General features: G+C 39.4%; 1 protein-coding gene across 1 annotated transcript in view; it reads left to right on the forward strand.

The window, feature by feature from the left end:
* The window catches only part of gpc5a (glypican 5a), a 140,449-nt gene that overhangs the window by 85,443 nt on the left and 31,254 nt on the right, over positions 1-23,752 (forward strand). Inside the window, exon 8 of the mRNA XM_031729608.2 lies at positions 6,948-7,110. Coding sequence (XP_031585468.2) covers positions 6,948-7,110 — 163 coding nt within the window. The remainder of the gene's footprint in view (positions 1-6,947; positions 7,111-23,752) is intronic.

Here is a 23,752-nt window from a genome sequence, read left to right on the forward strand (position 1 = left end):
GGCAGGGTATACCCTGGAGAGGCACATCAACACACAGAGAGAAAGAAAGATACACTCTCGCATCTACACCTGCAGCCAACTTGGAATCATCAATTAACCTAACAAGCATTTCCTCACATTTGCGTGTTGGGTTAGTTTTTGCTTTAAGCCTCACAAAGACGATATTAACATCCCGATGTTTAGCAGGTACAGTCGCGTTAGTGTGCCAGGCCTCTGATTAGCATTGAAGGTTTAGTGGAGGGACTATATGGCCATAAGGTCTGTGATGTAAGGTATGGGAGAAGGTCACACTTTGACCCTATGATGACGCTAGAGGATGGTCCAGCGATCACACCACTCCTTAAAATTCAACCTCAGGGCACAATGAATATTGGTACCAAATTTAATTAGAATCCATCCAATATTGATATTTAAGCCCCGACCAAATTACTGGAGTTACTGACAGACCCTTATTATCATTACTGAAACTTTAAGAGCAGAATCTTAATCTGTCGTGTTCGCCTGTTGTTTGTGATGCGAGTTTCCGAATTCTTTGTAATTTGTGTCTATATTCCCCGCATATGCATGTGTAGTAAAAACAAAAGACGGGCAGAGTATGCACGATAAAACTCCTCCTAAATGCAATTTAAAACTCAGGGCCTTGAACAGGAGCTGTGTGGTCACCGCAACAGTGAAAATATGTTTCATTTTCTGCTGCTTTTCTGATATTGATTGGTTTGTAAAATGCTTTGGTAAGCGAGCGGTGGATGAGCCTCGGTGTCACTGAGGTGATGTTTTGCAACTTGAAGATAAAAAGCCATTTCTAAATCACTGCATGGCTGCGCTTGCACTGGCCTCTGAATATTGCGTAACACCAGTTTCTGTCTGAAGGCGCCAAAGCAAATGGTTTAGCACAGAATGGAGAGCGACACAAAATCCCACAAATAAACAAACCACGATTAAGAATGCAATAATCACAGTCTTCGCTTTCCACCTCGCCATCCCGTGTCCTCTGATATTTTCTGCCAATCTTGAAAAACGTTTCACTGAATTTGTGTTAAAAAAGCAGAGCAGAGTTACTTTACTCTGCGAGTTCAGAACGCCACAAAAGGAACTCTTTCTTTTTTTTTTCTTTTTGCCATTTTGCTTGGCGGTTAAATTGTCGCTAGCCGAACTTCTGTCTGTGACAGAATCCTGTTAGATGCAGCCACTCTGGGCACAGCTCTCTCCCTTTGAAATAATAGCCTTTTACTGTACAGTGTAACTTAGGATCATAGCACAGAAGCCAAACATTGTACCTGTTTTTCAAGTCAGCCAGTTACCTCAAAGAAATGCAGGCTGACAAATGAAGGCGTGAGACTGTCAGAAGGACATGATTTACAAATCTGACTGATTTTTAAGTACAGTCGTTAATTATACTGGTTAATTAGACTGTGGGATCCTGCAGATTTCAGTATTGATCCAGTACCAAGTAAATACAGGGCCATTATTGTATCAATACCAATACTTTTAAACTATAGAGGGAACTTATGTTGGGGAGAGCAGTGCCTCATGGTTTGATGATCACTAAATCACAGATTTTTCTTTCTTTCCACAATAATTAGTTAACACAACAAAACACACCTTTCAGCTTTTCATCTGTTTTGAAACTGGGTTTTTGGAGACCTCGAATGTAAAGTTCCTCTATGACTATTGTTTAAATGTGCTGTAGGCTGTGGAAAAAACAGATGTCAAACAAAAAGGTTTAGACATTTTTCATAGTGCATGTTTAAGGTGGGGGTTTTTTTCCATTTCCCAGAAAAATAATTATTTATTTAACACAGTTCAGTGAGTTGCATAATGAGTTATTGAAGAGGAGATCCTATCGCGCTAGTATCGATTTAATACCAATATTAGTGTTGGCATCGATACCATTGATATTCGGATTGATCCGCCCACCTCTAGTTAATTAAAGTAAGTAGCAATGCATTAATGAAGCAGTGCTAAATCTGATGTAAATAAATGTCCAGTTTTCCTCACGATTCAGGCTGTTATAAGCAAAAGTTTGGATATATTTCATATCAGGAAGCAGCAGGTAAAAATTCTGTAATTTAGCTGGTTACAAAAAGTGTTTGCAAGCCGTGATGAAAGCCGTGACCTCCTGGGAAGCCCAAACGTTTCCATGTAGCACACTTGCTGTTTAATATTTTTTTCTAATTTCTTTTTGTTAATAAAGTGGAATGGTGCGTGGATTTGTAGAAAATAATTTTATCATTTCTACTGGCTCTAAATTGTTGTGCAGTTTCCAAAGAAAAGGGGGAAAAAAGGCAATGAATTGGTGATACTTTTGTATTTAAAAAAAAAAAATCACACAACGTGTGTAGTAGCAGAGTTGCTTCAGACAAAGACAGTTTTGTTTGTGCACAGAGTCCTTGGTATTATTTAGTCATTTCTAACTCTCCACACACTCCAGTAACAGCCAGAGGCCTGCCCAAGGGGGGCTACCATGGGTTTGAGCGAATCAAAGCACCTGTCTCCCAGCCAGTGCTGGACAAAACCTCATGTCATTCACAGAGGAGAGGCTAATAACACTGCTAGGCAATTCGGGCTCACTTCATTGTATTTCAGAAAGAGCAGCGTGGCTGTTCAATACAATCCAACGCAGGGCAGTTATTTTCCTGCACAGGAAAAGCAGAAGAATCGAGTAGCCCGCTGATTGACATTCTTGGTCAGGCGTGATGAATGTTTCCTCAGCTGAAGGAACAAATGAGTTAGCTGTGAAATATTATTAGCTTATAAGGCTTGATTCATTGATTAGCGCCGTTTGGGGAATCGAGTCACCTGCCAGTGACCTTATAAAAACCAAACGCACATGCTTTTGCACATCAAAAGCACATAAAACGTGAGAGTGAAACCCTGTCGTACAGGAATAAAGATGTCTATAAATAACAAAGTAAATTAAGCCGTTTTGCTTTCATATTATCACTGCCTGACCTTAACCTTTTTATATTTAGCTTTCATCTGAGTCTTATTATTTTCCTATCATTGTCTTACAGCAGCCTATAGCTGGCAATATACAGTTCTTCTTTTTGGCAGCAAATCCCATGAAAAGACCAAAACCAGCTTATAGCTGCAGGCTAGTGTATGTTTATTTAGGGTCAGTCAGTCTCTCAGCACTTTCTGACTTTCCTATCCTGCTGTGGCTCCCAGCCCATACCACCATTGGGTCTTTTTGAAGTGTATTGATGTCTTGAAAGCACAGCTCATGAATATAAACTCTCATTACAAAAAAAGTGAGTTTCCTGAAAAACATGAGAACTTACAGGGAGTGGAGATTTTGGGGCCTTTTCGTTTCATTAGTGGATATAATGTATGTTTGCAGAATCAGGATGAAGTATATATGGAATCGACTTGAAATCAACACTGTGGTCATCATAAAAAACGGTACACCGCTGTGCAAAAGTCTTGAGCCACCGTCCATTTCTTTATATGCTGCTCCCAAGGAGCCAGACTGGTTTCTCTGGACATTGAAAAGAGTGAAAAAGCAGCCAGTGCAGTCCTTATATTGTAGAATAATTTTATTGTTTGATAAACCACTTCTTAACACTAACTTGTGAATCAATCAAGCATCAAACGATATCTGACTCAATGGACGATCAAGTGTTGTCTCTTTAGCAACGATTATAGTAAACCATTATCTTTCACAAAAACACAGATATTGTTTCTTTAGTTGAACCTTTGAAAACTCCCAAAGATTTTTGTAACAATATGGTGATTCCCAAAGAGCTATTAGCTGAACACTTGGCATATCTCAGCATGGTGTGCTGTGTGTCCTTGAAAAATTACAGGAAATGGGACAAGTGGGAGACAAATGAATAAGTAGCAAGCCCAAAAAAGAAAGAAAACTTCAAGAAATAGTAAAAAATCAAGCAAAAACCTGATGAAGCTGATCCATCTACTGGTCATCAAAACTTCATCAGAAATGGTCTCAGTGAAAAGGAGGCTTTCTAAAGGACCGAAAACATGGAGAAAAGGCTGAGGTACGCCAAATTACATCAGAACTAGACTGATAATTAGTGGCCACATGTCTTATACAGTGAGCGTGTACAGCCAAGATCTGTCATGCATCATTTTATTTCAGTCTATGAAAAACAAAGACGATAACACAGTTTGACAAGAATAAAATGTTATATATGGACCAGCAAGGTGATTGCCCAAGAGCTTTTTCCCAAAACTGGACATATGTTGGGGCTGTGTGTAAAAATTGGGGAAAAAACAGAACGAAAGGCAGCATCCAAAGAAAAGGTTTGAATGTCCATCGAGATGCCTGAAGATGAGAATTCCTCAGAATTGTTGAAACACTGTTTTTGTCTTAAATACTGTATTTGCATACAAGTTTTCACGTTTCACCACACCTGTTTCCCCTTTCCTTAGTAAAATATAAAGAAACGAGGGCTGGCTTAAGAATTAAACTGTTCATATAAAATTAGGAAATCTGCACCAGCTAGTTTGTTCTAAACAACAACAGAAATATGATATCAGACACTGGCTTTGCACTTCATGAGGAAGATCAGTATATTTTTTTAACAGGTTTTTATCTTTGGCTAACAGTACAGAAAATGTGTTGCTTATTGCCTTTATTTTTAGTTTCAGACCCTCTGCAGTTTTTGACAAACCAATCAATTAGAGTAAACTGTGAACAGAAAAGTTTCTGCAGAATACAGAAGTGACCTGAGACGACTGAAGGTCATGTGTTTGAATTCTTCCGATTATGTATAAGAAAGCAGTTCTTTTCCCTCTCAGCCACACACATGCACACGGGCTTATTTATATATAGACATTAACCTTTCAACTCCATGCAGATGATGAATAGAATCTTAAATCTCGAGTCGTGTATTGTTTCCCATGTGCAGACTAATTACTGCTGGATGCTGTTTCCTTTAAAAATGGGCTCCGAGTTGACAGCCTTTGAACTCCACATAATGAGCCCTCAAGCAGTGCTCTGCCTCCTTCAGATTCAAACCTCCAGACCAGGCTAATTTCAGGCAACACAGAAACCCATTATTCTTCATAATGTATTAAACATTTGGCCATATTTCTGACATAATTAGAGAGAAAATCATGCTAATTACACACATGGAGGGAAAGCTTAGATTTTCCAATCTAACCTGTCACCAGTCAGCAGATGAGACTTCAGACCAGCGCACACATGTCCCGGCTCAGCCTTCCCAGCAACTCTGACTCCTTCCCTCTCCAGCCCTGAACCACAGCACTAACTAATTAGCATAGACACTACCTTTTTGATCAGTGCACACACGGACGCAGGCACACACACACACACACACACAAAAATCTTTCTTGTTTCCAGTGACGCACCATGAATTTAAATGAACCAATTAGCGAATGCATTTCCCCTGGCGTTGGGTTTCTGCTGCACAGCAATGCATCAGAAAGGTTAGCTGGCCTGCAGACCACTGCGGCCAAGGAGGACGACTGTCATACACCTGATATATGGATTCTGTGAAGTGTACATTATAGCTGATGATCTCTGAGTAAACAAATAAGGACATTTTACTATGTATTTATTCATTATTAAAAGTATTTCTTTTTTAGAGATCTTATTCAAAATCAGGACGCTGCAAAATTCAGGACAGAAGTGTTTATTTACAAACAAAAGTCAGCTGCAGTGCAGTCGCTGTGGGGATTCATCGTTTCTCTATGCATTTCTTTTTTTTAACCAGAGGATTCAGGCTGATTGGCAACATAATGAGCAACTTCTCACATTTTTTTCCCATCTTTCCCACCATTTCCCAACAACCTATAGTATCGTGCAAAAGTCTTAAACTGACTTTCATTTCTTTATATTTTGCTAAGATAATGGCACTTGCAGAGTGTTCTGAATCACTAAAAATGAAGCCATTCCCAGTCAAAATTGTATGTTGGGTCTATATCTGACAGTGGATTTCTGTCAGATATAGATTTTGTACATCTGTGTCTAACATGCAGCCCAAAACAATGACGCTGCCTCCACCGCACTTTAAATACAGCAATAGACACCAGAGTTATTATAGTGTTGTGTTTTCTAATCAGCTGTTATTTTATTTAAGTTTGGTATTATTTTTTTGTGTTGAGATGCGTTTTAGTTTTTGTGAGTTTCAGAGTTAGTTTTTAGTGCTTTTAATGATTTTTGTATTCGGGGCATATGCCAGATGCAAGATTTAGGAAAATCAGTACAGGTATTACAATAAAAACACGTCCTTTTCAAAGCAGTTAACTCAACGTCTTGTACACAGTCTCAAATATTTGTATCAAAGCCTCTGTGATAACAGATTTTACCAAAATAACAAAAGCTGAAAATAAGTGTATTTCCTCTCTGAATTTTGATTTTAGTTTTCTGAGCTCATCAAATCTTTTTTATTTTAAATTCTAGCCAATGTCTAATGTTAACTCATCAAGTTTTTAGTCTAGTTTTAGTTAACCACTTCTTCTTTCGTCCTCCACTTGTCCAGTTTTTTTCATTTCTTAAGGACACGCTGGAGAGACTACAAAGTTTTCAGCTGATAGCTCTCTGAGAATTCTTTGGCATCTGTTGTAGGTTCGGCTAAAAAAATCGTGAAGAAATGTCTTTTTGTCTAAAGATACAATTTAGAATTGGTAGTTTGCTAAGTTGTCTGTTATATGAACACACTACCCGGCTTCATCCTTTGAGTTAGGTGAATGATTCATAAGTCAGTTAAGTGGCTTAATAAAAAAAAACATTCCTCTGAGAATTGCCGATTTTGAAAGAAAAACTTTAAAAGAAAGCCTCGAGAGAAGTCTGGCTCTTTTGAAGGTAGCTCAAGATTTTTTCACATTCCTGTTGTCTATACTGTCATAATAATACATACTCGTAGATACCCAGAGCTCAAGGTAAAAGCATTCCAAGTCATGTATATATTTTTTTCTACTAAAAATGCCTAATTCTGTCTCTCTCTCTCTTTTTCAAAAAGCTGCTGCAGGGAAAGTCGATCCCTAAACTCGGCTCACTGGATCAGATTGAAACAGGAAGCGGCGATGCAGAGGGGCGGTACAGCGGGGACTGTGACGATGAGGACGGTTGTGCCGGTTCAGGTGCTGGTGAGGTTAAGAGGAAAGTCTCCAGAGTCTCCAAATGTAAGTCGCTCCCCTCTGTAACGTTGTTACTCAGCCGTCATCACCCGAGCACCAACATAAACCTGACAAATAAATCTAATAAAGGTTTCATAACACAAACAGACTGAATTGGGTGCAATGTAGCACCTTTATGGAGTCATACATATGTGTCTTCATATGCCTTTCACCTTATGAAGCACACATTCATTTATGCCATTTGTCCGTCTGCATGTTTAACGTTGCAGGATTTTAAGCGAAACTGTTCAAAAGCGCAGTTGCATAACACCATATTTCAATAAGACTTGCTCCACTCTCCACTTTATGACAGTAATAATAATAGTCATTAAAGATAATAGTTGCTATGGGGACATTATTGTAATCAAGGCCTGTTACTTTAAAAATTATTGCTCCTCAGTGGATCACTAACCCCTGATGAATCACAACTCTCCTCGTCTTCTTTTTTTCTTTTTTTTAACCTTTTACACTCTCCTCTGCACACACAGATTCCTCCTCTCCTCTCCATCAAACATGCTAACAGCCTGATTAATCTCCCCTCTCTCGTTTTGCCTATGGCGACAATAAGGAAAAGGGAGCAGGAGGGGTGGGGGGTTGTCCAAACAAGCCATTCTGTCCGTGTAAATGTTTCCTCTACTGCTTGTCAGTCTGGCTGGAAGCTTTGGGCTGAGAGAAGCTGCTTAACAATCACTCATCTGAGGCTGCAGGGAGGCTCTGACATTTATCACCCATTACAGCAGATCCGCCCTTTACTTGTCATAGGCCAGATTAGCCTGTCCACCATATTTATGACCTGTCTGTCTGACCCCTGTCAAGCATCTGTCCCCTGCCGCCTGACCCTAACACAAACACTGTGGATTCCCCCTCCTGAACCGCACCACCTCTGGTCAGTCAGTTATGGCTTCAAGTTTTAAGTTCTTCTTTTTCCCCCTAATGATCTGGGGTTTGTTTTTCTTATTTTTAGGTTCTATCATTGTGTAAAATTTAAAGTTATTACAAATTCCAAGCCAAAGATAAAGCAGCAAAAAACAAGATTTTTCCTAAAAATAACAACAACAACAAAAACAGCCAGTCCAATGCTTTTGAGGCTATAAAATGATCTAAATGCTGATTCATCTCAAGCAAAAAAAAAAAAAAAAAAAGGTGTAACACATGAGGTTTAATCCAAAACACCTCTTCAGCTTGTAGGAGTGAAAAAAGGTCACCGGTAAATAGGCAGCCCACTATCCACTGAATCATTCTCCATTGTTTGCCGCTAAAATCGAGACAACAAATAAAACATAACTGGAGACACGGGTTAATGGATATGTGTTAAGTCCTCATTTGACCAGTGATATGAGAGTATTAGTCATGAATGAGCACGTTACAGACGAGCTGGGCTGCTGATGTAGTGAGCAGAAAGAGTTTTCCTCCCTCAGCACACATGACTGTCATGTTGCTGCAAACGAACCTGTTGATTAGAGAAAAGGATTTGTCTCTCATAATTTATAAAGCTGTCGCAAGCTTATAATAGTTTTGCGGTAACCAACGGCAACCGATATGAAAATGCCAAAAGCGCGCAGTGCCTCGTCTGGCCTCTCGAGCGATCAGAACCCCCACAGACTGCCGTGCTAATATGTCAAACTTTACACCAGAAATAAATGTGTGTGTAGTCTTGTTAAAAACAAGTTCAGTTCTTTTTGGCTGCTTCTGTTTAGTGCAGTGCAGAGGTAACTAGATTAGTAAAGATGCAGTCAAACAGCAGAACAGTAATGTGAGGCTGACTTCAAATTTCTGCGAGGACAGAGAGCTGCAGATTCAGCTGAGAATCCTCTGAAGGTTCATCGCTAAGGACCGCACGTTCGTATTATCACATTTTTTCTCTCACTTTTTTTTTGGTCCCTGAGTCTGATGTGCTACAGTGCTCAGCTCTCACTTCAGTCAGAAGTTTGTCTAAGACAGACTGTTATCAGACAAACTTGTAGTACAAATTGGAATGAGCTATGTTGTTATTTCCAATTGCTGGAAAGCTAGCACGTTAACAGTATTCTCAATGTGTGGAGCAATTCATTTAGCTTTGTTTGCTGCTGGGAATACAATTTTTAGTTCTGCGAAGCTGCTACATCATGCTGGAGCTACAGAGTTCATAAATTGGCTGCCACGAGGTTAAATCACAGTGGTGTAGATACACTATTAATGAATGCTGTCGGTTTTTATTTGAGTCCATGTGCAAAACTTCAGAAACAGAAAGCCGCAGAGATGAAAATACAATATTAAACTGCAGAATCAGAAACAAATACAACCAAAAAATGCACCCAGGTGAAATCAAAACTAATATTCATGTAAAATCTCGCCAGCAAATGGAGCTCAGCAGAACTTGGAGTTACGTGAACTTGTTTAGAAATGGATAAAATCTCACAGCGAGATGCCAGAAAAGCAATGAGAAAAATAAATGATTTGTGAATATTTGTAAGAAACTAAAAATGACTGAATTCCTGTTTTTATACCCAAATTCGAGGCACTCTGGACGTCTCTGAGAAGTCAGAGGTTGATTAAGCCTAACATTCAACCTCTCAGACTAATTTTTCTGCTCAGAAATTCAAGTAAATAACAGTAATTTAGCATCCTAATAAAAAGTAATGTATTTTACTACTTGTTCTGCTTGTAAAACTGTAAATTAGAAGTTTCATGGATAACAACATTAATTACCAATACTGTTAATTTAGGGCAACTCCGGTATAATCCTTACACTGGGCCATGGTTGGTCTAATAAATTTGTTAAGCAGTGTATTGTTGTGGTTTGTGTACTAACCTTTTTTGCCCACTGTTTCTACAAACCATAAAAGATGCAGCATATAATGCACATGTTTTTATAACGAGTACGCCAGCCTATCAGAGTAAACTGTCACATTGAAGTCTTTGAGCGTCAGTTCAGAGCTTAAACACCATGTATAATTTGATTAGATTTCCTTCTCTGCCATTATTCATAATCCAACCTCTTTGTGTCTTTGATTTTTATCAGCAGAACATGCTGACGATAGATCAGCGTGATAAGGAAATCAAATGGGATCAGCTCAATACTGACAATAGGAGCTTGATTTAAGGGATTATCCTCATTATGCAGAATGACTGCTTTGTGAAAATGTTACGTATGTGACAAGAGGTGACGGTGTGAGCGGAGCGGGGCATTGTTCGAAAATCTGAAGGATTTTTGAATATTTAAGTGAAGCATTGCGTTTCAGGTTTCAATTTTGGAAAACAGCGTTAGCCGTGTCTGGATCTTGGTGTATTGTGTAAAGCACACGCTGAAAAGAGATGATTGATTCACTTCACCCTGTTCAACATGGAGGTGCATCGACTTCTCACAGCTCATTGGCTAAGACCGACTCTGAATAGATAGAACATGCATCCACGGTGCTTCATGTTTTGTTCCCCACATCGGGTCCTGCTTTTACAGTTGGTTCACACCTGCTTGTTTTAAACACACACACATGCACACACACATCTGACTTTTAGTCTTTAATTAAATTAAATTAACATTTGATGCCGGTGAGTACCTCAATTTAAAAACCATTGTAAGATCAAATTGTTGTGTATTGCAGCTGATTGCAGAGCATGTCAAGCATCATAACCAGCACCATAACTACCAATTATAATATTGATAATTGGAATACTCATTAAAAAAAAGCTGTAATTTACACTCGCACGAAGCACGCACAGCCACAGCCTGAACCGATGCGGCTTCACAGACACGAGGTAAAACTCTTTTTATGTTTTTATTGCTCGAATTCAGATCTCGGAATAATTGAACCCCTTTACGCGCCCCAAAAAACAGCAGGAAGACTGATTCCAGCTTTGATATCCAGACCTTAATGTCTTCAAATGAGGTGAAGTCGGAGACTCTAACGGGCACCTCCTGCAGCCTTTCTTTATGAACCCGATGAGATCATTATACACCTGGGTTACTCACATAAGAACTTTTGCCTAGCTTGGCTTTGGATATAATAAATACAGTTTTGCAAATGTAGTCATTTAGTTATTATTCATCACACACTGCAAAAGAACAAGCAATGTTACAGTCGTGCTTCTGCCTCTGTGCGGCTGCATTGTAAAGTATAATTTTATCATAATCTCCATCTCCACAGGACTGACACTGAACGGTTAAAGTAGCCGCTAGGTGGGCAGCTCCTGACTCATCACGGTGAAAACTGTTTGCACCTGGTCATGTCCCACTCAACTCCATCTACAGAAGGGGCAGTTTAATAAAAACACATAAGAGTAGCAGCACAGAAAACTGGTGATGACTGGTAAATAATAGTCTTCTTTTGGTGCAAAAAGCACATATATTTCAGCTATAAGCCAACCTAACACTTACCAACAGTGTTTACCTTTAACAACTGTGAGTAATGTTTCAGACATGAGTGTTATTTCTCCCTTCACCATCTGTTGAAAGGGCTTCTTGTGTCTAAATGTGTACCCCCTAAAAGCTGCTTCTCTCTGAGTCTTGGTTTGGTGGAGAGATCTTGCCGATAGAAAGTTTTAGCAATGCTTTTATCTACTTCGGCTTTTGCGTTCACATGCTGCTACCCTCAGGAAAGTTGTATGAAGAATTGATGTAGTTCGATTGAATACTGAAATTTGCACATGTTGACATATGAATTGAACCACAAACTAAAACTTTTACAACAAAACTAAACTAATTTTTGCTGAAAATGGGACATTACAGTCTTGTATGCCTGGCTATTTTCTGCTAACACTGTAGGCGATGGGATGACTTGCAAGCTATGCTAGCTTGGTGCTAATATCACCTTGCTATGTACTGATTGCACCTTGTATTGCATGCTTCATGACATGCTGTTTTTACAGAGAGCCCTGCAGGGCATGCTTGGATATTTCACAGCATAATGGAAAAGAAAAATCCTTCTAAACTGAAGTTTGTGTCCGACAGACTGACATGTAATCCCTGTAGCTTTGGACGGCTAACAAGGTATTTCTTGCAAACTTATCTGCTGCTTTTAGCTGATTACAACAAATCCATTCTAGGCAAAGCAGCAACGAGGTGCTCGTCGACTTCCTGGTATTCAAAACTAATCTTAGAATCGGATGACCTTTAAACAATACCTGCAGCGGAGAACATCTGTGAGCATTTTTGTGCTCCTATGGCAATACTCAATAAGAGACCTCCTATCTGGCCTGGAATAGCTTAGCAGTTAGTTCAGTCAGATGAGTCAGTGTGATTGCTTGCAGTGTGAATGCAAAAAGACAACTGTCAGACGCATTGGCAGCAGGAGAGACACAAATCGATTTCTAGCAAATAAGCACAACGAGAGGAAGGGAAGCGGCTCCTTTAGCATGAGTCTTATTAACCAGTAGTGTCTCAGCAGGATAACGTTCAGCGTTATCTGAGCTCATACCACTCAGGCCTGTGTTAAATGACTGGGAATTACGCTAGCTGTTGTATCTAGAACTCCTCCACTATCTAATGTTAAGTGATAATGGCCATAACAGCAGTCAACAGGGGATGAGCACACATTTAGTAAAAGCAATTTTCCATCATGCTTTACAGTCTTGTATATGTTCCAGCTCTTAAATGAGGGATCTGAGAGATGGAGAATTACATCAAGGCCATTTTGTTGGACATACAGTATACGGTAATAGGGCTATCACAGTGAGCCCTTCAGAGTTTCCTACCAGGTCCAGCAGTACTTGGCTGCACCTATTATAAAGATGTTTATCCTCATTACAGTATGAGATCAAATTAGGTAACCTGCTGTGACTCCCGGCCTCCTCTGAGCTGAATATAATGGGATCAGAATCATTTACACAAGTGTTTCTCATAAGCTGTTGACCAGTGCGCTTCACTGCATGGACTCCTGGGTTGCCTCATCATCACTCAATTAAATTGACCTACTGAACTAGTCTCTACTGTTACATTTATCTGTTTATCTTCTAAAATTACCTGAAATATTTAATTAATTTTTAACAGTCAAGTCATTATTCGACATCACTTTTATATTTTACGTAGATAGACTCAAATTCACAGTGTGCTTGGTTTATAGTCCTGTAGTTTTTAGTTCAGATTGTGTTGAATGTGATTAATATTGAGGAGCTGTGACATGACAAGGTTTAACTTTTGGACTCGACCTGTAAACCTAAATTTGAATGTTTTGGTATAATAAGTTATCCTAATAACGTAGATGCTAATGAACAAAAACAGGCCCTCTTTAACTTTGCGGTCAGGAATCCATCGCCATTATAGCAGCAGCTGGGTGCTGAAACAATCCACACCTACTGGTTGAAGGCTAGAAACAGAGCTGCATAAATGAACCAGTTAAATAACAAGAGACTCTCAGCCTGACTCCCAAGTGAGGACAGTAAAGATCGTTAAAAATCTTGACAGGGCAATGGCACAATCCAGCTAGTGTGTGCCGTGAAAATTCCTGTCAGACATCAGAGTCTTGAAGTTGAAGGGACACGTGTGTCAGTGCAGGCACAAAGCTCAGTGGGGGATAGAAAACAACACCAGAGGCTCAAAGACGCAGCAGCTACTGAAGACAGAGACAGAAGTGTCACTGCAACAATTTCAAGCTGAAACAGATGAACTTGAATACAATCTGGATTAGACAGTGGTGGTAGAAAAACTCACATCATACACTGCACTGCGATAAGACTCGGTTTAAATAATACCCTGTTGCAGGGCTTATACTCTAAAGTATAAGCCCTGCAATAAAAAAATATAACCTTAGGGAGCAGTAGGCAGAAAGTTAGAAAATGAGGAGGAAAAAATTAAAATACAGCGGTCCTCCCGAAGCTTACATCTTACCTATCACTATGGTTGAATAATAGACTGTAAAGAGGTAGCTGCTGGCAACCTAGCCCAGGAAGTTGTGTTTGTGGCTATTAGGCAGCTAAATGTTACCTTCATTTTGCCATGGGAAATACAGTCATCAGCTTACACGACCAGGAGAAGAACAGCAAGCTGAGACAGTCACCAGCTTCACTCCATTTCTGAAAGTTTTCATATCAACATATTTTATTGCTTTTAATGTCAGACTATATTTAGGACTCTCTCTCTCTCTCTCTCTTTTTTTTTTTTGATAAGTCTCACTTTCTGTTTTTGGTTGTTTTGCTTTGTTAGGCAGTTGTTGCCCGTTTTAATTTTTTCAACAGCCAACTGAATTTCTTCCTCTCTGAAAATTCTAAAAACAGAACCAAGATGAGCTACAGAAGTTTTGTTTCCTTCTCTAAGAATGTAAGGATATGCTAGAACTTGAAGGTTTATGCTTCTGATACTGGTTCTGGTGATACTACTACTTCAGAATTATCCTCTGAGGGTGTTTTTGTTTTCAGTAAGAGAAGATTTTAATTAAAAGTACGAAAACAGTTCTGAAAATAAAAGTACTCATAAATCAGAAAAAGTTCCATGTGACAGTTATGCTATTTATGGGTTAAAGCTTCTTTCACTTGCTCCCTTATTCACACGAGGTGGATCTGCACAGTTGATTTGGCAGATTTTTTTAAAATCTGGGATTTGTGTCTCCTCTTGGAGGAGGAGTTAGGTGAATGCATGTTAGGTACACGTGTTAACCACCTCACTATGGATCCACTACACTATTTATGGTGTTACTTACATATTATTGTATCAGTAAAAATTCAGTAAAGTAATGCTGTGAAAAAGTATTTTACAACACATAAATATGTAGTATTTTGCTATTTAGTGAAGTTAGAGCTGGCTCTCGTGTATACAGACTTAAGTCATACTATTTTTTTAAAAGAGTATAAAAATATGCTCTATACTATCATAATTGAAACTATAAATAGATAGGTAATAACTCTGATTATAGCAGCTTTGACAGTGGCACAGGTAGCCAGTGGAATAGATCATATAATAAAGGTATTTTAACTATGCACTTTGCACTTAAGGGGATGCTGCAAAATAATACGCAGCTACTAAAACTATGTACACAGTATCTGTCAACATGATTAATTAAAAACAAAAAACGAATGTGAAAATTAAACTTTGTCAGTGTTACACAGATGATCCTCAGATTAGTTATTTTAACAGGATTTTGACCAGTTGTGATATGTTGCAGTAAATCATTTGCCAGATATGAAATTGATTGAACAACCATAAGACAGCACAGCCCTCGAGGACTTGCAGAATACAAGGTCAACAACACACTTAGAGACTCCCTAGAAGCAAAAGAAGTGTGCCCCCTTAGTGCTGTTCTGCATAGGCTTTAACCCTTTCAGTCAGACCCGCATGAAGACTAGGGTACAGGTATGAGGGGGGGGGGCAACCATCAGTCACATCGTCTGCACGCAAACTATTAAGCTGAATGACAGGAGGATCTGCAGAAATGACACAGGAAAGCTATTTGGAGTGGAAACATCCGGCTGGCTGGAAACAAATGGAGGGAGAATAACTAGAACTGAAGGGGGCAAGCTATCAAAAGGCCACATAACAGATTGGTGGCAGGACATCTGCAGGAGCCTGGGAGTTCAAAGCTAAATAAGCCAGCAAAGGCAACAGTGTTCAACCACAGAGTTATACTGTGTTTAGGTATATAAGGCTGATACCTTAATATTTAGATAGTATTATACAAAGAAAATAAGGAGACAATTGTAGCTGTATTTTTAATATTACATTTATAATTATATAAAAGTAAATGTTCCTCACTGCGGCTTGAGACAGTCGAGGTGAGTGTCAAGGACGCTGTGTGACATACAAAGCATTCATGAGTACATTAGTAAAATGGCTCCTGTCATCAGCAGACAGATGATGTGGCTGCCAGAGACTGCCAGAAAAAGACACCATCTGCCATTTGGTGGGGGCGCGGGGGTGTGTGCCTTATGCAGCAAATGACTTTATCATGAGTATATATTCTTAATTCACCATTTTTGAGAAGTTCGTCTGGCAGTGTTTTAATTACATGCTTTTTATTTATTTTTACAAGCGCAGGTATAAACGTGCCATCGATTTCACCGTGTTTAGAAATATATTTGGGGCAATGCACAGGCAAAGCATTCATACCTGTTTAAATTTTAAAGAGCAAGAACAAATTGAAGAAAAAACCTCTTTCAGCCAGGTCCGTGTGGTGGACAGGCCTCGCTAGGCTCTGTTATTTATAAGTGAATAGATGTGCTCGTACTCAAATGTAGCAGGCAGCAGAAGGAAAAAAGTTGCTCTGGCCTTTGTTGGCCTGAATGTGATGGACATCTAATGGTGTTGATTTATGTTTAAAAATCTATTTTGCTTTTATACCACAGCCAGAGATAGAACCCCTCATATTCAATTGATTTATCTTGATCTTAAAAAACTGAGGAAAAAGTTTTGCCAGTTATTGGAAAATGAACACACTCCGCTGGCTGTTCAGTAGTGTTGCTGCTTAACCCTGTAACACCAGGTGTAACATATTTGAGTTTTTTTGAGACGTCTACGTCGTCAGTGTGATTTGATTTGATTTTTAGTCCCCTGAAAAACCTGACGTGTGCAGTCAGACACATGCAACGCTACTGTGAGCAATAAATTACACATAAATGTCAATACAAACTCAGCAGGGTTTACAGGGTTAACCAGTTGTAATGTCTGCAGATATGGTACAGAAAAAAGGACAACATGATTTAAGTTGTGTCGCCTTCATTTTCTAAACGCTAATAAATTAGGAAATACACACAACACAGCTAATTTGCTACCTTCCCTGTGATTTTCACCTTTCGTCTCTCCATCAGAGCTTGACTATGAGCTTTATAGTTGTTTCCTTGGTAACTTTAGATCCATGTTTGTTTTTTGTGGACATGTGATGTGCTTTATGTTAATGTTGCTTTCTCAGTTGCATTTAGGTTACCTTGACATGCCCTAGATTACTGAACTATCTCCAAAAGCATATTAACCCCACTACCTCCTACTCATCTGCAGATTGTTCAAGGTTTTAGCTTCGCTGTGGTGGGATTAGTTTATGTAATCAGTCTCTTGTGACTCATCACGAATGCCTCCCCCGTTTTCTGTGGGCTTATCTAACTTATATGGATAATCATGCACCTTTCTCTAACTAAGCCTGCTTTCAACTACTGGAAATGACAGATGTGTGAGACCTATCAAAATGGTCGTTATCAAAGTGAAATTAGGAGGGTAATGTAAGCAAAATAACAGTGCTGTGTAAAGCTGGCGTTTTTAAACATCTAAGATTTTATGCATTAAAGTTATATCAAACTGCATAACCACATTTAAATGCATATGAAATGTCTCTGTAATGCAAGATTCTGCCAAATTACAGTGACCCTGCAAGAACATTATGTCTTGGTTTATTGTTACATGTCTTTAGCATAATTACATGTCATCAAAAACATAATTTTTTGACAAAACTGCCCACAACTTTAGGTTTTTTTCATACTTCTTTCCCTTCCTTAAATATACAGTAAAAGACAATTTTTTTTGGTTGCTTACTTACATAAAGAAAAACAAAACAAAACACCGCTTCACACCAATAAGCTGCAAAGCAGGCAGATGAAAGCGTCCAGATTAATATCAGTTATGTATTAACATATGGTCACAGCGTAGATTGAATTCTCCTCCAGATGAAATACACACCTAGCGTGTGCGCTTTGACCATCATTGCCTGCTCTGACACAAACATGCTTGGATGAAAATGAAATGCAATTGCTTTTTGATTTGCCACAGTAAACATAATGACATTTTTCTTGTACGATAATAGAAACCTTGCATTTTCTTTATCATTTCCCTCCCAGGTGTTTGTGTTTTTTACAAGCAAAGCTTTTTAACCACAGTAAGTTGTCATTATCTTCAGCGGCACATTCTTGTTTTTCAATCATTTTCTCATACTTGGCATGATTTAATGGTTGGCTTAATGAGCTGCAGCTTGAATGTGGAAGGACATCTCATCGTGTTAATGAACCATGAAAAGGGCAAGCACACATCATTGTGTGAACGGTTTTAATAATCAGCCCGGTGTCAGACACACGGCGCTGTCTACCAAAACTCTGCTCTGTCAGTAAGCACTGATGCCGAATGTTTCATTTAGACAACTTATTTTCTGATAGTTCAGCAATCAGCGTCTTCCCTCTGCCACTGTTCTTCATCTCTCCAGCTCTTCCTCTCCCTCTCTCTTTCTCAACTGTATGTGCTACCAAATTCATGTTTTCAAGTCCATACCGACTTCCCACAAATTTGCTGTCGCAAGCTCAACTGTGATCTTAAAATGGTTCATTAGCTTTCCCATGAATATTTATTTTCATGAAAGATCAAGTGCAAATCTTATTTTATGACTCGATGTCACTGGGAGCATTGGTCTAATGTTGACTGTCGAGCTGTTTAGAGTCACATATTTTATATTTACCGCTGTTAATGTAATTTTCTGATTTATTTATCTTTTTTCTCCCCTTGTGTTAATATTTTTCATATTTTTTCATTAGCTTCTCCTCTAGAAAGAATGCTAAACCTTTGCTTTTGGTAAAACAAGCCTGTAAAGATCAACAGGCTTTGACTCTAAGGCAGGCTTTCAGATGCACATTTTAGCATTGCTGCTAAATGCAAATGATTTTGCAGTGACTTAAGTGTATGAGCAAATGGGTAGCAATTCTTAAAATAACCAGCCCTGAAGCTTAGTAGCGCTAACAGTAGCGCTGCTAATCACAGATCTTGATTTAAATTAGATGCCATCTGAATCTGTTGGCAAGGAATAGTATTTTTGTTACCTAAGACTTTGTGCTTATCTACTTCTTCTCTGTCAGTGTGCAGTCTGTTTTGTATTTCAAGTTCTAAGTGGTGTCACAGACCAATAACAGTGATACTAAGGTGGGTTGTCAGTTAGCTTCTGTTAACCTCTGTTAGCGGTTCTTAGCTAGCGTTAGTGAAACCTTTGAAGTAGATCTAGCATTGCTGAACTCAGACAGTCGGCGAACAAACTCTCATATGGTGTGAGAATGTAATCAGCGGTTTATCAGAGGGAAAGTGTGATTTTTGTGACACTCGAGCCGAGCCTAACATTAGCTGGAATAAAATTAGATTAAAACAGCTGTTGTTGTTGTTGTTTAGCCAGCTCGCTGTCTGCCGTCCGGAGGCGGGAGGGTTGCATGTCTAATCTGCTGACAATAAGTAACTGTGAGAATAAATTAGCGTGTTTATGCACATTTTTATTTATTAGAGCCCTGACTGCAGTTCTGGAGGTGAGGCAGAAGTGAGGGAGGAGGTGGAGGCGAAAGACATAATGAGAAGGAGATTATGAAAATATACATATACAATGGTCAGCTCTAGTTAGAAAGAACCATTTGTGGTCTTTAAATTGTCATAAAACATGATAAGGTGGAATGTATATCTCGGTCACTGTATTCAAGATGGCGGGCAACATGGCGGCTTGCACAAAACGGCACCTGCTCTAATGTGTTAATGGGTTAATTCTAATTTCATGAGAGTGCATCAGTCTGTAGGGAGACGTAATTAAACACTATTCAGTATGTATTTATGACTACAGTATTCTTTTTTCTATTAAACAGTCTCAAAAAATTTGTTACTGTACCTTTAACTTTGGGAGCAGAGAGCCAGTATGCCCTCCAGCACTCTCCACGCAGAAACTCTCACCCGAGTGATGGCGGCTTTTCTACATGGACAGTTGTTGACTTGTGGTGACTGCATAAGGACTTCTACTCTTAGCATGTGAGGATGTCTTATTGCACTCTTAACTTATACTCTTCACCTCCAAAAACATGAGTCATCACTTTGAATACGAATGTTATCATTGTTTTTGTTCTTACAGTGTAGCGTAATCGCTGTTTGCGGGACATGAAAGTAGACCCACGCTGCGTGTCAGCAGGGTGACATGACAGGCAGGTTTTGTCTCCTTCCTCTTCATGTCCTCTAAAAATTTTGCTCAGCCTTCATCTTTGGACCTTCAAGGTCATCCTTAGATGTGCTTCAGCAGCCCTGGCAGACCCACGCACTGCACTCCCATCATCCCTCCTCTCCGTCTGCCTGCCCTGCCAGGCAGAAAAGAAAACTAGTCTATGTGTTGCAGAAGCCCTCAGCTCACCCTCATTTTCAATAGTATGCACACCCACAGCCACATCTATACACAGGCATGCATGGACACACACACACGCACACTCCCACACATACGCTATGCACACTCGCTGACAGAGACAAGCCAGGTGAACCAGTGAAAATCTGAGTCGCCCAACAGGAACAAGGTGTCTGAATCTACTCAGACTGATGTTCTGTGTTGACCTTCAGTGATAATGGATGAGAAATAATGGAAAAAGCTGATATCCAGGAAGGAAACATTGGTGAAGCAACTTGATGTTTGTCACGGCCATGAGCTAAGACGACAGCTTTGATGTTGCATTTTGGAGGGTTAGATTGTGGTCGAGATTTATCGCATAGACACACATTATCGTTACGAACACAAAATCTCATTTCACTGTTGTCTAGCTTCAGCAGATTCACACAAATTAAATAATCTGCTTGTAATTGCTTGTTTTCAAGGTCTACGTTAGCGAAATGACGTTTAAAAAATGTAATTTTGTGGCCGCTGAGATGCTTTATAAAACTCTTAACTGTGAACTTCTTAGTTTCAAACCGGCTCGCAGATAAGAAAAAAGCGGTACGAGGGCATGAAGTCCTTCCTTTGAAGTCGGCCTTCGTTTTAATGTCAGCACACACCTGTGCAGTTCGATTGCACGGTTGTGACACTATGGCGTTGGAAAAAAAACTGTCAACAGACCGTCTGCCTGTCTCCTTGGTCATATCACACATGCACAGACACATAAAGCCTTGCAACTGTAAACGCTGCAGATATTTAGCATCTCTATGTGCAAGAGCATGCATCTTATTTAAGCTAATTTTTTTAAAATCTTCTTCTGACCATTTCAAATTTAAATCTCTACAGGTGCAATGGACGGAGATGTCTTCCTAGCAAGGCTTTTATTGTGAAATGTGCAAATGGAGTTAGAGCCAGACGCTTTTAATTTACTATTTATTTTTATTCAGAGATTTTTTTTTTATCTTTAGGAAATAAACACTCCATATAAAGGAATTCATAAGGAATTTTCATAGAAATTGAGTTAATGCTCAGGTTATAGCATCTTTCAGTTCCTCCAAGTTGTGTCCCTCACACATTCATGCGGCAGATCTCCTATTGCAGCTCAAAGGTGCTGTGCTGGGCTGATCCCCGGTGAATGGAAGGCCAGTTGAGTAGACTGAAGTCATTGTGATTTCCCTGGAAGCTTGCAGAGATAATGGAAGCTTTGTAGCATAGTTCATTATTCTGCTGGAGGTGTCCTATCTAAAACGGGTAGATTGCAGCCATGAAGAGATGCTTTTGGTCAGCAGCTAAGAATGGTGTAGCATTTAAATGATGCTCACTTGGCGTTAGGTGGCCTAGTATATGCCAAGAAACAGTGCTAACAGAATTACAGCACCATTGTTTGCTCCTCCGACACAGGCTGGATAGTTCCAGGATGCTATTTGCAATAAATTCTCATCCCACAGCAACATGGTGCAACAGAAATCAGAGGTTTTCTGTGTGGGAAATGTTTACTTCTGTGCCATCATGTGCAGTGTACTGTAGGTCTGGCGAACATAGACTCTTTCTGTCCTTATTTCCTTCCCAATAGCAGACAGCAGTTGAACCTTGTAGGGTCCTTTGGTGCGGCGACCCGCACATTTTCAAGGTTCAACAAGATGTGGCAGTGAATGCTCCCCTGCACCTTGCCGTTGTACTGCACTTTTATTCATTAACTCATGTCCTTCCTGTTAGTGTGAACAACTCTTGCCAATTTCCTTTGACCTCACTTACTGATGAGATGTTTTCACCCACTGTATCAAATTGCCACTGACATCACACTAGTTTTTTTTCCCCCTTCTAACCATTCCAGGTGCTTCAGACTGTAGTTAACGTGCTGAATAAATATCTCAGAAAAGGAAGCAGCTTGCACATTTGTCACCGCATCTACGCTCTTCTGATTTATACTTCATGGCCACGTTTTACGTCTTCTCACACTGTGTTGATTTGCAGCCATTTATTTTGGTCCAGTACTTGTGCAAAAGCTCTCAAAATGTAAAACTCACAAATGAACCAGAAAAGAAAAAAAGCATCTGCTCCTTGATCTGCAGAGGCTGTGAACAAGACTGTACATTTCTCAGTGATTACAATCTAGAACAGAAAGTGTGCAGTATTGCAACAGTATTGCAACCACATGATCCTATCAGTCAGATATCAGAGTGTCAGCGAGCAGATATGTCAGTGATCTGTGATCCCCCTTTGGGAGTCACACTTTTTTCCCTGGGTTTGCCTCCTCAAGACCCACAATTACTCATTTTCCAACATCAGAGTGATTGAATGTCACAACACTGTGTGCACCTCTCACTTCACAACGCACACACACATGCATAAACACACACAGCAAATTGATATTACTTTTTTATACTACATTGAAATGCATGTTATAAAAGGCTAATTCAAGTAACTCTAACTATAAACTATAAAAATTTCCACAATGACTCAGCCCTGACTAAATCAAATAATACATTTGAGATTAAGATGTAGTGCATTTATGCTGAGTTTTAACTCAAAGTTGCTCATTGGAAAAACACTTCTTTAAAAAATATAATTTGTCACTACATAACTTTGCAAACAAGTGCTTATTTCCTGTGATAAGAAACGGTGAAAAATGAAAATGAAGAGGAAAACTGCATAAAGCTCACCTTCATCATTTCATGCTTCAGCGCTGAAGGAGGATTTATGACTGCCATCCATTATATATACAAGCCTTCAGTCTCACTCTTCTTGTAGAACTAGTACACATATTGATATATCGTTTTATAATAGGTGCTTATGAAGTCTTCCTCTCCATTTTGCAAACACGGATATGGAAATTTGTACTTGCATTGCCTAATAGGAGAAACAACAAGTAAAATATTTATAAAAAGCAAACCAATTATTTTTACCGTGTGTATTCTATTCAGCAACGAGATGAATTCACTGATAACAGACCACACTACTTTCATCTCATTTTAGAGACCTAACTTACAAATGTATTGCTCATACAGTTTTGACAACTTCTTTTCTGTTCCAGCCTGGTGCATTTAAAAGGATTGTCTTTGTGAAATCGCAGTTTTCCCCAAACTGTTTGCTATTTTATTGTTCATCATGCTATAACAGCGATGGCATAGTGGTGAAGTGGTTAGGCTTGTCAACTCACAGCAACAGGGTTTGAGGTTTGGCTCCACTGACCAGCTGGGGCCTGTGTGTGTGGAGTTTGTTGTCATTCCAGGTTCTTACCAAAGTACAGTGTTGGGTTAATTAGTGATTCCTGCCCAAAGGTGTGAATGTGAGCATGTCTGATTATTGTTGGCCCTGTGATAGAATGGCAACCTGTCCACTGCCTCACCTCTCCCAGTCCCAGTCATAGGCTTCAGCCTCGCCATCACCTGGAAGTTGTTAAGAAAATGGATAAATGCTGTTACATAAGCGGTAGTGGAGAAAGTTCACTATGTTCAAATTTTAATGTGGAAAAAACTGTTTGACATTTGCTTACTCATCTCCCTGTCTCTTTCACATTGCCAGTTTTACCACATTTAGCTTTACATATATATGTTTCACATACTGCTGCTTAATTCAGATAAGCTGGTGGAACTGGATTGCAAGTTTCACTA

This window comes from Oreochromis aureus, linkage group 1 (assembly GCF_013358895.1).
Source record: "Oreochromis aureus strain Israel breed Guangdong linkage group 1, ZZ_aureus, whole genome shotgun sequence".
Taxonomy (NCBI): Eukaryota; Metazoa; Chordata; class Actinopteri; order Cichliformes; family Cichlidae; genus Oreochromis; species Oreochromis aureus.